The sequence below is a fragment of the Gymnoscopelus braueri genome, assembly GCF_963280865.1.
Source record: "Gymnoscopelus braueri genome assembly, chromosome: 3".
Classification (NCBI taxonomy): domain Eukaryota; kingdom Metazoa; phylum Chordata; class Actinopteri; order Myctophiformes; family Myctophidae; genus Gymnoscopelus; species Gymnoscopelus braueri.
Genome location: NC_137612.1, coordinates 51455654 through 51470342, shown reverse-complemented (window position 1 = coordinate 51470342; position 14689 = coordinate 51455654). Strand labels below are relative to the sequence as shown.

Sequence of the window (14689 nt, the reverse complement as noted above, 5' to 3'; positions counted from 1 at the left end):
AATGGGCGCCACATCCTTGACCCATATACTGTATGGTTACAAGCATTGCGAGCAGCGTGATGTTGCGTGGAGTACTTTTAAATATAAGGTACCTTGGCTGTTGTCTGTTCTACCATTCAGCATGGCACAGTCTTTTTAAACACAGGTACTTAGAAAGGTGTGCAATAAACTGTGCACAATATGGTCATCAAAGGTAAACACACTAGGACATTTGTTATTATAAAATATAGAGCTTTAATTTATTAGTCAGCAACATCGACGAGGAAGGAAAGATAGTAATTTATACAAGTCATTACAATAACACCAACTGTGCATTATATCATACATGACTTTACCTCAATGACCCATAGCAGTTCGCAAAACACAGAAAAAATGAAAGAGATGCACGTCTGAGATTTGCAAATATATGCACTTTTCAGAGAGAGAGAGAGAGAGAGAGAGAGAGAGAGAGAGAGAGAGAGAGAGAGAGAGAGAGAGAGAGAGAGAGAGAGAGAGAGAGAGAGAGAGAGAGAGACCACAGTTGAAAAGTGTCCTCTGTATTTTATGTTTCACCATAAGGGCATGAGTACATCTTTCTTGCACTGTAATTCCCATATTCCCACAACAAGAGAGACATCCACTGACATCCACAGCAACATAGCATTTTGGACAAATATCATATACATATACTATAAATGCCATGCACACAAGGAAAAGCCACCGTCTGAAGATGTTGGTATATATTTCTCCTCAGGATTGGTGGTGATCATCTTAAGCCTGATTTATGTCACGGCGACAAAGTGGCGTGCGACCCAAAAATACGAACACATTTTCAACTGAGAACATTGTCCAACGCATCAACTTTTTTCACTTGAAAACGCGTTCTTCTTTTGTCAAGCGACCACCTCACACGCGACTCTGTTGCCGAAGCATAAATAAAGCTTTAGTGGTTGTGAATATATACAATTTTAACTATATGGAGGTTGTACAAAGAGCTTTTGTTTCTTATTCTACATTAAATTAGTGGCACATTGCAATGCAAGATGGCAGGGCACCATCACCTGCTCAGAGGAACTGACCAGAGGACTGAATTTGTGGCCTTCATTAGATAACCAGTAAATACAGTACCTTTCAGAACTGCAATTAGCACAATTGTTGGCAGTAATGATCTACTCAAGGTGTGTAGACCAATTAACCTGGTACAGCTTAAAACATAATCTGCCAATCGACAAACCTACTAAACCCATATTCAGCATGGAATTGGCTGGAATGAAAACTCAAAGAAAGTTTGGGGTGAGCTTGAGAGCTAAAAGAAATCCATTGAGCAGACAACATGCTCTCCTTTACATAAAGCCACATACAGTATTTATTTTATTTCTGATAAAGTTCTTAGCATTAATCAGCGCAAATTACCAATTTGGCAAACGGAAGGTGCTTTGTCTAAATTTTTTCCCAAACTCACATATAGCTGCCTGCTGGAGATTCTTGTCTCAAATGAGAAAAGAAAAGGCAATGTTATTTTCAATTTTAGTATCGATAAAATGCTAAAATAAATAGCTCATCACCAATGATCACGTTTGTAAGGATACAACATTGAGATGTAATATTCACACAAACAAAACAAACACCTGACAGCAAATGATTTTTTGGAAGAACACAGCAAAGTCCTCAGTGTTATGTTAACTCAGAGCATGTAGAAATGGTCCGTAAGCGTCCATTTGGTTACGTTTGTACAAGCTCTGAGGTAAATTAACACTGCGTATTTTACTGTGTAGTGTAACTATTACAGACAAACTGCATTTGAGGCCAGACTGGATCACATGTGCCAAGGAGGTTGCTGGAGGACCGGTATAATTTAGGACATCCCTCAACAAAAAGAGCTGCGTCCGAGGGAGAAGGATGTCACACTGTCACAAAGGGCCTTTCGTTCTCACGTGACTGCGTGGTCATCGTGAGATCTTTTCAAAAGCCGCAATCGGCGGGCATTTCGTTTCTCTTTGCGTGTTCAATGAAATGCGCGTTCAATGAAAATGCCCTTTTCACATTGGCTGTGCCTTTTGCAGTAGAAAGTACTGTCCATCATCGTAGAGCGACTTCTTCTGTGAGCAGGAGTTTAGGGAAGTTCTGGAATATCACTCAACCAGTGACCTGACTTCCATCACAAGGACTGAATACTGCCAGCAGTCAAATGATCCAACATGGGAGACATTTTTGCTACACCTCTGTCTGAATGCCTCTGCATCGATCGATCGGTCCTTGCCACTCCCCACATAACCGCCTTTCGGCGCTTCTTTGCCGTTTCTCAAAAAAAGGACAAAACATAAAGATATCTTCCATATAATAACACACTGTAATAAACAATAACACAACAATAGAATTATTATAATAACGACAATATTTGCACAAATTGACCTATTCACAGGAAAGAAAAAAAAAACATGTCTTCTAGTTAAGTACAAAGAAATACTATTTACAACCTAGAATAAATACTGTGTACTTTCACAGACAGTTACATAGGACCTGGTTGTTGTTGCTGTTGGCGGCTGTTGCTTTTTGTTGTCCATCATGATAATTCAACTTTCCTGTCGTTTGACAAAGTCTTTCCCCTTTTATGAGTTTGGAGGGTGTGTGCGGAGAGGGAATCAGCATTCAGGAAGTGGAGATGAAAGGAACAGAACCCCGGGAATAGCAGAAGGCTTGACGCCAAATTCACACCAGTAGCGCTAAACGGGTGTGTACAACTGAAACCCACAAAGGAGACGTGGAGCTTCATGGGTAGGCCACACCTATAGGCTCTATGCACAGCAACCATATTGGAAAGAAATTGGGCCGCTTCTTACTTCCTTCACATGTGTTACCAATGATGCTAATTAAGGTTGTGTTCCAAACAGGGTGCTGATATTGTTCATGTTGGCTCACTGTAAACACTCTGCTACACCAGTGGGTCTCAAAAGGTCCAGGGACCCTCATGGTTCCTTGAGGGGATTCCAAATGGCCCCTTACGGGTATGTAACTCTGAGAGTGTACAAATGGAACCAAATGGACTTGGATTTGGTTCCATTTGGTTCCATTTGTACACTCTCAGAGTTATGGAGGCCCTTTAAATTGAAATGTTTGAGAACCACTGTGCTAAATGGAACAGAGCCTTAATTATTAGTATGATTGGTAACACTTGTGAAGGAAGTAAGGAAGCAGCCCAATTTCGTTCCAATATGGCTGCTGTGCATAGAGCCTATTTCAGACCAAAGCGCGTCCGGTTTGCCGCTGTTCATTTCCCCTGCACATCGGCAGCGGCAAAGTTGAACTTTTCTCAACTTTTCGCCACACCGCTCTTCGCTGGCTCCACCAGCGCGGGAAGTGGTTGTCGCTCCTCTCCATAGAGACAGTGCATTCGCGGCTTTCTCAGAACACAGGAGTGGAATACCGGTGCTGATGTGAATTTGGCATTTACGTACAGTGTGTGTGAGTGTGTGCGTGTGTGTGTGTGTGTGCGTGTGTGTGTGAGTGTGTGTGTGTGTGTGTGTGTGTGAGTGCGAGTGTGTGTCGGTATACATGTCAAACTCCTCATGTCTCAGCCGGAGACACCGTCGTCTCGTCGTGATGCCGGCGGTTCCGGGGCTTCTTCTGCTCCTTCAGTTCTTTCAGGCCCTTGGCCTTGTTGGGCCCCGCCAGCATCGTGTCCGCCGCCTGGAGACCGCCGCCGTCCGCCAGCTGCCAGTAGTCCTGGCAGTACTGGTTGATCAGCCCCATCTCCGGCTGGCTCAGGATGGTCAGCAGGTCCTTGTACTGGCCGGCGCTGGGCGTCCAGGCGCTGGCGGCGAGCGGGGGCAGGGCCGGGCTGCCCGTCTCCACCAGCACGTTGTTGACGGTGCGGCTGGAGAGCACCATCAGCTGCAGCTTGACCAGCGTGTGCTTGAAGTTCTTCTCCGTGGAGGTGCACTGGTACACGCCGCTGTCCGAGGACTGCAGCGAGCGGATCAGGAGGCCCTGCTCCGTCTTCAGGATGCGTCCCTCTGAGCGGATCTGTTAGGGACAGGACGAGGGAGACGGAGGTCATTACACTGTAATATCCTGCGTGTTAAAGCTGTAATCCCAGGAAGGTCCTGGAGGGTCTATTTGTAGACTCTCAGAGTACAAAATTAGTTAAGAGAGTCCATTTGGTTACATTTATATATATATTATACATTTAGCATCAAAACTATTCATGTAGTTGATTCCTCAGTCGTATACAGGTAGATGCCATTATTCGCTGTCACTTTATCGCTGCATATTATTCATGTTCTGTGTGAATGTACTCATGACACAGACGAGTGAAATGAACACTGAGGATTTCACCGTGAGGGATTAGTCAGTGCATTAGAGCACTGTTTCCCAAACAGGGGGTCGGGACCCATATGTGGGTCGCGGGCCAATTTTTATGGGTCGCGTGTTTCCTACATTTTGTTTTTAATTATTTCAAAAGATTTTCAAAAACATTTCCCTAAAACATTTGTTTTTGTTAAAAACAAATACAATTTTTTTTTTCAAAAGAATTACATTAAAAATTAAAAATTAAAATCCATTAATTCGAGGGGAATAAACACTTTTAAGAAGTAGTGAAAATAGCAGATCTACAAGCTCGCATCGCGACGCGATGTGAGCTTGTAGATCGGCTATATGGGTCGGCTTATGGCTATGGGTCGGCTTATAGGTCACGAGTGAATACACCTTTATTTTTTGATCCCTATATTTTGTTTTTAATAATTACTTCAAAAGATTTTCAAAAGAATCCTCCAAAAAGATTTTGTTAAAAACTAATTAAATTTTTTTTTCAAAAGAATTCCATTCAAAATAAAAATACAAATCCATTAATTAGAGGGGAAAAAATACTTTTCAAGAAGTAGTAAAAAATAGCAGATCTACTAATGCAGATTGGTTATTTTCACTAGCTTGGGTCCTGGGGAGACACCAAATTTCTCTTTTTGTGTCTCGAGCTAAAAAGTTTGGGAACAAGTGCATTAGAGTGACTCTGATGTCTGCTCACCTCCTTCCTCCGGTCGCTGTTCTCTCTCTGCAGGTGCCACTTCAGAGAGACGTGGGGCGAGCGAGCCTGACACTCCAGGAAGGTGGTGCTGCCCTCCACCCCGTACTGCACCGCCTCCAGAGTGTTCTTATTGGCTGTGAATATGTGGCTTAAGGTTATTATCGTTAACCAAAAACACCTGTTTACTTCAGAGCAAAAAAAAAAAAAAACTCTACAAGGAAAACTGGCAGACCCCCAAAAAGTTTTTTTCTATCTATTAGTCACCCCATGGAGACTAAAATGCATGGATATTTTGGACATGGATAGTTTTTGTCGTATTTTTTCACATTCCTAAGCCAATAATCAAATTATTGGCTTAGGAATGCGACAAAAACTAAAACATATCCATGAATTCAAGTCTCCATGGGGTGACTAATCGATAGAAAAAAAGTCATTTTGGGGGCAATCTGGGAACCCATCGCCCAATAAAAAGGAAAAACAGCGCCCTCTGCTGTTTTTTACTCTTTCACTTGGCTCTGGGACGAGCTGAACGGAGCACCCGTGCGCAAGGAAACCGGGGTTTTTGGTCTGCCCTCAGCGCTCCACTTCCGGGGGTGCGCTTATGTTTTCATTCCCACTAACAATATTTCTACACGGAACACTACCACCACTTCTCCCAGAGAACATGGATCGTTTTGGTTATAAGCCCACTTGTTTCTATGATGAAAGAGCAAGTTAAAATGTGAATATCTTTCCGTGGTTTTGTCTGCTCCAAGGACGCTATTGTTAAATGAGTTTCGCGCAGGGCCGGCCGCTGCCATAAGCAATATAAGCGGTCGCTTAAGGCCACAACCACTAGGGGGCCAAAAAAAATTATAATACTTTCATATTGTAATTATGTCATGTATCTCCTATCCAACAACTAGCGTTATTATTTTAGTACGCAATAAAAAATGACAATGATTTTATAATGGGGGTGTTTGGGGGGGGGGCCACCCCAAAAAATCTTGCGTAGGGCCACGAAAATCCTAGGGCCGGCCCTGATTTTCGGTTTGTTTTCAGTGGGAAGGGAGCGCACAGACAGTAAATCCCGCCCACTACATTTGATTGGGTAAAGCGCGGCCTGCTTCCTGATCTGAAGGCACGCCCACTTGTAAGCTAACGCGCACACGTTCTGAACGGGGCTCCCGACAGATTCAGTAGCGCAGCTCTGAATCTGTTCTTGAGAGATTATTTTAGTCAGAGACTAAGAAAGAAATATTTATTTTATTTTAACATGCTCATAAAGTGCTCTGTGCTCAAAGTGAGGGGTGCAAAAAAGTAGCAAACGTTTCAGTTCTGGGACCTTCGTCAGTGCTATATGACAACCGTCGTAGAGTTGCAAGAAACATCCACCTGATTTACGATAGAATTCTATTGTTAGGATTTTGTTTGTTTGCTCCCGTGGTCTTTTGGGTATTTGGCACAAAGTGATGTTGTCGCTCACCGTTGGAGTTATATCCACGACACTGGCGGATCGGGTTGCCGTACTTCACATCCTGCCGGCGGCTTCGCCTAGAGGGGTCAGATCAACATTCCAAAACAACAAGCTCAATTATAATGTGTCCTAAAAATAGATAATGTGACTTGAAATAAGATTATGCTTATAAGGGAATTCAGTATTTCATTACACACAGGTGTGTGTTTGATTGACACATTCGATTTGTCTTCTAAGATTCTGAATCAATTCACAACTTCCAAACATTGATAATGTGTTTTGTATTACTTTAACTTAAGTGTGGATTCAAATATAAATACTTACTACATACACTTTACTTTCATGACAAAGCTTGCCATACAAGCTTTCTTAGCGGATCCTAAAATCCCTTCATCTACTGAATTGAGAATCCAATTTTGACATGTGAATCATTTGAATCAAGAATGGATTTTGAGGAAATCTAAACTGAATCGTATTGTGAGATACCAAAAGATTGACACCCCTGTCGTGCGCATCTTTCATCATTCACCGCCAAAGTTTTTTCATAATAAAATCACCCACTGCCAGGGTTTTTATAATTTTTTTATAGAAACAATGTGAATTATTTGTCCGTTTATTTTTTAACATTGAAGTGAATGGATTTTTTTTTTTTTTTAATTCGTTAGGGTTAGGGTTATAAATTTATACTCAAAAATTAGAGAAACTTTTTAGGAATTCAAAAACAGAATAAAAGAAAATAATTAAAAGGGGAGAATTCTCCCCTTTGGCGGTTCAGACCATTGACTGAAAAGGGGAGAATTCTCCCCTTTGGCGGTGAGACAGTGGTGTAAAGTTACTAAGTACATTTACTGAAGTACTGTACTTAAATAACATTTTGAGGTATTTTTTTTTACTTTACTGGAGTATTTCCAATTTTCAGTACTTTTGCTTCTACTCCACTACATTTCAAAGGCAAAATATTGTACTTTTACTCCACTACAATTATTTGAAAACTTTAGTTACTAGTTACTTTGTAGATATAAATTATAATATCAAAAACATACATTAACCACTTTAGCCCTATTTTATACCTAAGCTATTTGAAAATAGCAGATCTACAAGCTCACAACGCGACGCGTTGTGAGCTTGTAGATCTGCTATTTTCAAACATGTTAGCACTTTTACTTTTGGTACTTTAAGTATATGTTGATGCCAATACTTTTGTACTTTTACTCAAGTAACAATTTGAACACAGGCCTTTTGCTTGCAAACAGGGTACTTTTATATTGTGGCATTGATACTTCTACTTAAGTAAAATATCTGAGTACTTCTTCCACCACTGGTCTTTGCTATGTTGGTACTCACCTCTTCTGTGAAGCAGAGTATCTGGAGCAGGACTTTCCATCCCAGGCACAGTAAGGGTCTCTGGCCAGACAGCAGTCGGCGCAGACCTCCCCGTACACGTCACAGCGATGGAGAGCCAGGTGGGTCACACCCAACACAGAGCCCACGTATAGTTGTTGCTGGTAAGGTGAGAGAACACAGTCAAGACCACAGAGAGACGATTTGAGGATTCAAAGAACTCCGTTTTCAATCGTTGAGATGATATCCGTTTTTTATCCATTAAGACCGGGAACGCATCTGTGTCATTTTGCGATTTCTTTGGCTATACAAAAATAGCAGATCTACAAGCTCATAGCGCGAGCTTGTAGATAATTTTTTTTCTTTGAATATAATATATATACATATACATACACACACACGTTAGGATTTAGAAAACATTTTTAGACATGTATTTTGGCCGCGGACCCCCACCTCAAAATGTTTTGTTCCAGGGACCCCCAGAAGCAAAGATTTTAGTTACAAAATGTTCGCTTTAAAAATATATATATTCAAAGATTTGCACACATTTTCAAGATTTTTCAAAAATAGCTCTTTTGAAGTCATTTTTTCAGAGGCTCACTGTTACTTACCCGCTTTGATGAAATCTTCATCGTTGTGATCGGGGTGGGAATCTGTAATGATACAGATATAGTACCGACTATTAATGGACATGTAATCCTTTACGCTAAACACAAAGCAAATGTCTCGTAGAGAAACGGCAACAGTTGCGCATGTATATGTATCTAAGAAAGGAGAGAAGGTTAAGGGGAAAAGGGGAGAGAGTAGGAGGCGAGAGACTGACCCTGAAGACCTCCACTTCCTCCAGGACCAGCTCCTCAGTCTGAAGATCATCTCGAGGCAGCACGATCACCTTCTGCACGGTCCCCCGATCTGAGGAACAACAGAAAGAAGCGGGTTCAACTCAGAGTTCTCAAATTCTGCCCGAGCCCGACCCTACCCGAGCCGAGCCCAACATCTATGCTAATTAGTCGGGCCGGGCTGAGCATCGGGTTCTGTGAAAAAAGAAAAAAAAGGGGAAAAAAATCTATTAACCCCCCCCCCAAAAAATTCAACTGCCCCTAGCGGCCTAACGGTAAAGCCGACGGAAATGGCAGTGGATGTGTTGGATGCAGCTCAAAGTGAACTTTACTCAGGTATCTAGTTTGTCCCCGTCGAACCTTCCTAGCCTGTGTTATTAAAGAAAAACTCAATCAAAAATCGACGATCGAAAGTGGCCGTTTTCAAGATGTTTTGGCCATTATCTCTGGTACGGAGGGTCCAATCTGCTCAGTTCAAAGGTTGTTGGATGCGTGACTTTGAGGACATTAAGCACATAATGACACCTTTTCGGGTTTTTCAGGTTTTCAGGCCTAAAAGTACGGTAATTTACGGTAATCGGGCCGGCCCAGTAGGGCCCAGTTAGGGCCGGGCCTTCATTTTCAGGCCCGTTGAGAACTCTAGTTCAACAGTTATAGCCTCAACGACCTGTTGACCCTTGACCTTAATGTTCCACTCAGTAAACACACTACACCAGTGGTTCTCGACGTGGGGTCCAGGGACCACCAGGGGTCTTTGGGGACGTTCCAGGGGGGGTCCCCGTAAAATGTATCAATTGTTAAACATCAGCATTACTTAATTTAAAAAGAGGTTCACACAATTATATGTAGAATGTAGGCAAATTGTTATTTTGAGCGTACTGTAGTTTGCCTATAATCTCTCTACCACATCAATACAGCATGGAATTCTGGTCAAAATCATAACCGACAGTTAAAAATATATAAAGATTTGGTCCGAGAGACTAAATCTCATCAAACGGGGGTCTGTGGCTCTAATGTCGACTAAATGAGGGTCCTTGATATGAAAAAAAAGATTGAGAGCCACTGTACTGTACCACACTCACGTGTCTCCTCCAACCGAGTGATTTGTTTCACAGGATATTGGACTTACTATCTCTTGTTGAACAGCGTTCCTCACAAGCCATTCATCATAATATGGCTGACTACAGTGAATTCAGCAGCTGAGGGTGTGTGTGTGTGTGTGTGTGTGTGTGTGTGAGTGTGTGTGTGTGTGTGTGTGTGTGTGTGTGTGTGTGTGTGTGTGTGTGTGTGTGTGTGCGCGTGCGGAGGGGGGGTCTCCCACACATGACCCATCTGTGATTAATAGTCGGCGGGAGAAAGCGTGTGAAGTTCCGCCAGACCGAGCCACATGCAAGCTAGTATTACAGAATATTTATAAACCACTCTCTCCATTACGTGATTCATTCTCAGATTCGACATGGACTTCAGGCTCTTACAATGGAATGTGATCAGAGCGGTCACTGACACCCATGCATGATGTCATTGGAATAGGCTTAGCCACTGACCTGTCCCCAGGAACAGCACCTCGTAGCTGCCGTCCGCAGCGGCGACCTGGTCCACTGTGATGGTGGTGAACTCATAGTCAACGTTGGTTCTCACCACCAGGGGGCGCTTGTGGACCGGGTAGATGGCGTTGTACATGGTGGGGTGGTTCCTCATGAAGTTGATCACCTCGTCTGGGTAGTCCTTTGTGGATTTCATGTTGGGGGTGAAAGTACCTCCGGGACACTGCGTTGATAATGACAAGGAAATTAGAAATTATTATTAGCATATATTTTTTAAACTTACAATAATACTCATACAGTACACATACTGTGTGTGTGTGTGTGTGTGTGTGTGTGTGTGTGAGCGAGTGAGTGAGTGAGCGTGCGTGCGTGCGTGCGTGCGTGTATGAGTAGGCAGGGCCAGGAGTATGTGTGTTTGTAACTCACATTTCCAGGGTGGGGGGTGTGTGTGTGTGTGTGTGTGTGTGTGTGTGTGTGTGTGTGTGTGTGTGTGTGTGTGTGTGTGTGTGTGTGTGTGTGTGTGTGTGTGTGTGTGTGTGTGTGTGTGTGTGTGTGTGTGTGTGTGTGTGTGTGTGTGTGCCGTGCATGTGTGTTGGTGGCTCACAGTTCCAGGGCGGGGGTAGGGGATCTTCCCGGTGTAGGCGACCCACTGGTAGTTGGGTCCCTCCTTGTGCGCGAACGGTCCATTGAAGACCATGCGGATGTCGGCCATGGAGTAGACGCACACCGCCGAGCCCTTAAACACAGATCTGTGGGGCGGAGAGAGAGAGAGGGGGGATGAGCACAATGAGACGACAGCTTGTGGAAACACGTGTTAACTCGTTCTCTCTGAGATAATTAGCTCCACTCTCCAAATGGTACCAATCTCTGTTCTTCATCCCAGACCCAAGCCTCTCACTGGCGATGCGACGTGGGCTTGTAGATTGGCTATTTTAGCTATTTACAATTTAGGCATTTTATAGCAGACGCTCTTTATCCAGAGTTAAATGGTCACATAAGTAAAGTGCAGAGAGAACAATGTATAGTGCCTCAAAGAAACTAGGATACCAGGTAAACAAGGAACCTATAGCATCTGTCCAAACAACATAACATTCTTCACATTTTGTGCTCAAGAAAAGGTAACAAAACAAGGGGGACAGTTTTCCGACCACAGAAAAGAGCTTGGTAAACGCTAATAACCCCCCCCCCCCTTGTGAACCTAATGACATGCCCAAAATAGGTATACGCCAGGGTGAGAGCGGTTAAGCTTAATTCATACCTCACTACTACAACGTGATGCACAAGCAGCGTCTCAAAACAGACACAACCACAGCCGAGCTGTTTGACACACTGACATACAAACACCCACATAATGCCGCTAATCACCAGCGCCCGGTATCTGGCTGCTGCGTGTGGTGGGTGGATGTGTTTGTAGCTCCTGTCAGAGGTCTCTATCATTAGCATGGCGTTTGTTTTTTATCAACCGGGCTTTAATCCATTAAGGCCGGGAAAGCACCTGTCATTTTAAGATTTATTCGGGCATTTTTTTTACATTTGTGCAAATATTTTTAAAGGGAACATTTGTAACTCAAATCTTTGCTTCGTGGGGGTCCCTGGAACTAAATATTTTGAGATGGGGGGGTCCGTGGCCAAATACATATAATTTTGGGGGTCCTTGACATGAAAAAGTTTGAGCACCACTGAAATAGAAACATACGTTTTTCAAAAAACTGTAGAATTTAGAAGACATTTGTAGAATCCCCAGAAGCAAAGATTTGAGTTACAAATGTTTGCTTTAAAAAATATATACATTCAAAGATTTGCACACATTTTCAGGATTTATCAAAAATAGCAGATCTACAAGCTCATTGCGTGGCACAGAGTGCCGCGCTATGAGCTTGTAGATCTGCTCATTTTGAATAGCCAAAGAAATCTAAAAATGACACAGATTCTTTCCCCGGTCTAAATGGGTTAAATGGGCTTGGAGCCGGCGGAGAGAATGGCGGCAATAACAGCATTTGTTTCCTCAAATCCATTTTTCAAGGTATGCTTATTACGGCTATTACGGCTGGCCACAGCGCCCTGCCTCGTGTGTACAGTAATAAGCACTCCAACCAACATCTCCCAATTTTCCACCGTAGTCTGAAGACCCATCTCTTCACTTGTTCTCATGTTTTGTTACTTTTTGAATTTGAACATTTGAAAATTAGTTTTTTCTTGACCACAAATGTTAAAGGAATAGTTCACCCAAAACAACCTTTTTCCTATCGATTAGTCACCCCATGGAGACTTGAATTCATAGATCTTTTTTAGTTTTTGTTGCATTCCTAAGCCAATAATTCGATGACCGGCAGCGGTTCTGGTAGGAGACACAAAGAGTCTCCTTTGTGTCTCCTGCCGGAACCGCTGCCTACCGGTCCGCTGGTCATCAAATTATTGGCTTAGGAATGCGACAAAACTAAAACATATCCATGAATTCAAGTCTCCATGGGGTGACTAATCATTTTTTTGGTGAACTACTCCTTTAAGAATGTTATTTAGATAGCACGTTGTTTAGACAGATGCTAGTAAATTGTTTACTTGGCATCCTAGTTTCTGTCAGGCACTACATTGTTCTCTCTGCACTCTACTTACAGTGTGACTACCTTGCTGTTTACAGTGGTGGAAAGTAACTAAGTACATGTACTCAAGTACTGTACTTGAGTACAATTCTGAGGTACTTTTACTTTACTGAGGTATTTCCAATTTTCAATACTTTTACTTCCACTCCACTACGTCTCAGAGGCTATATCGTACTTTTACTCCACTACAATTATTTGAAAACTTTAGTTACTAGTTACTTTGTAGATTTTGATTATTATTATAAAACCACTTCAGCCCTATTTAAACTTTAGCCAATCTAAAACCACTTGTAGATCTGCTATTTTCAAAGGATTATTATACATTTGAAAACTTGAAACCTTCTGCTTAACGACTACTTTTACTTTTGGTACTTTAAGTACATTTTGATACAAATACTTGTACATTTTGAATTCCGGACTTTTACTTGTAACAGAGTATTTCTACATTGCAGTATTGATACTTTAAAGTAAAACATTTTAGTAATTTTTCCATCACTGGTTGTTTATTGACTAGCGTTCATGCTTACTCTGCTCATTTCCATCTTGCATTTGTAAGTCGCTGATGTGTCTGCTAAACGCCTAAAATAGTCAATTGCAAACTCCCGATCACATGTCTGCTTGCTTTCATGAATCGTAGTGGTCTGTGTTGACTGACTGTTCCGTATCAAAGCTGACCCATGTGGGACGGCAGCAAGTCTCTCCCCCTGGGCACTAGACTGACTTCCTGGCCTGCCTTTGTAGTCCCATTCAGCCAGACCGTATGGACGTGGTGTTTCAATAATGGGGAGAAGCAGGTGCCTCAAGAGGCTGCGAAAGCAGCAGATCTGCTTATAGGCAGTGGTGGGAAAAGTACTATTTTTTAAAACTTAAGTAACATTATCAATACCACAATGTAGAAGTAGTCTGTTACAAGTAAAAGGCATGTGTTCAAAATGTTACTTGAGTAAAAGTACAAAATATTGACACCAAAATATACTTGTGTACCAAAAGTAAAAGTACTAAAATGTTTGAAAATAGCAGATCTACAAGCTCACAACATGTCGCGATGCGACGCGTTGTGCTTGTAGATCTGCTATTTTCAAATAGCCTAGGTATAAAATAGGACTAAAGTGGTTAATGCATGTTTTATAATATAATAATGTATATCTGCAAAGTAACTAGTAACTAAAGTTTTCAAATAATTGTAGTGGAGTAAAAGTACAATATTTGTCTCTGAGATGTAGTGGAGTAGAAGTAAAAGTATTGAAAATGGGAAATGCTCCAGTAAAGTAAAAATTCCTCAAAAGTGTACTTAAGTGCAGTACTTGAGTAAATGTACTTAGTTACTTTACACCACTGGTGGAGGTAGTGGGTAGAGAGAGGCCGTCTGGGGATCGGGAGGTTGGTCTAGGTGTCGAAGTGTCCCTGAGCAATACACTTAACCCCTAACCGCTCCCCTTGGGTGCTGTAATAATAGTGTCCAATGCTCCTAATACAGTAGTTAGAATGGGTAACAGATTCCTTCTTATGTGCAAATGTATAGTGGCAAATACCCCCAACAACAACAACTAAATGGCGCAAGTATTAATATTATTACAAAGGACAACTTAGTAAGACGAGGAGAAAGTGGACAGGAATCATGATCACCTACCCTGAAACTGAGAAGACTCCATAGATGACAGGATTCTTGTTGTCTTGAGTTGTCTGGATGTACACGTCCCCTATAAGACATAACAACATCATACTGCCATTAGAAAATACTGTTCAAAACATTCACAACAATGATCATAAAGCAATAAGGCAACAATGATCATAAGGTTACGTCTAACCAAAAGATAGTGACATAGAAAGCAGTGGTGGAAAGTAACTAATTACATTTACTTAAGTACAATTTTGAGGTATTTGTACCTCTACGGGTCCATTTGGTT

At 42.1% G+C, this 14689-nt stretch overlaps 1 protein-coding gene across 2 annotated transcripts in view; it reads right to left on the bottom strand.

Annotated features, from left to right (window-relative positions):
* Positions 1 to 247: 247 nt before the first annotated feature.
* sema3fa (sema domain, immunoglobulin domain (Ig), short basic domain, secreted, (semaphorin) 3Fa) overlaps positions 248 to 14689 on the bottom strand; it is a 91839-nt gene continuing 77397 nt past the window's right edge. Inside the window, exons 11-19 of one of the 2 annotated variants that reach the window (XM_080423941.1) lie at positions 14413 to 14482; positions 10787 to 10931; positions 10183 to 10405; positions 8623 to 8711; positions 8411 to 8452; positions 7803 to 7960; positions 6468 to 6535; positions 5003 to 5136; positions 248 to 4002 (exon numbers count right to left, since the gene is read on the bottom strand). In XM_080423941.1, coding sequence (XP_080280067.1) covers positions 3544 to 4002; positions 5003 to 5136; positions 6468 to 6535; positions 7803 to 7960; positions 8411 to 8452; positions 8623 to 8711; positions 10183 to 10405; positions 10787 to 10931; positions 14413 to 14482 — 1388 coding nt within the window. In that variant the 3' untranslated portion in view covers positions 248 to 3543. Of the gene's footprint in view, positions 4003 to 5002; positions 5137 to 6467; positions 6552 to 7802; positions 7961 to 8410; positions 8453 to 8622; positions 8712 to 10182; positions 10406 to 10786; positions 10932 to 14412; positions 14483 to 14689 lie in introns of both variants that reach the window. The other variant, XM_080423940.1, reaches the window with a different exon arrangement.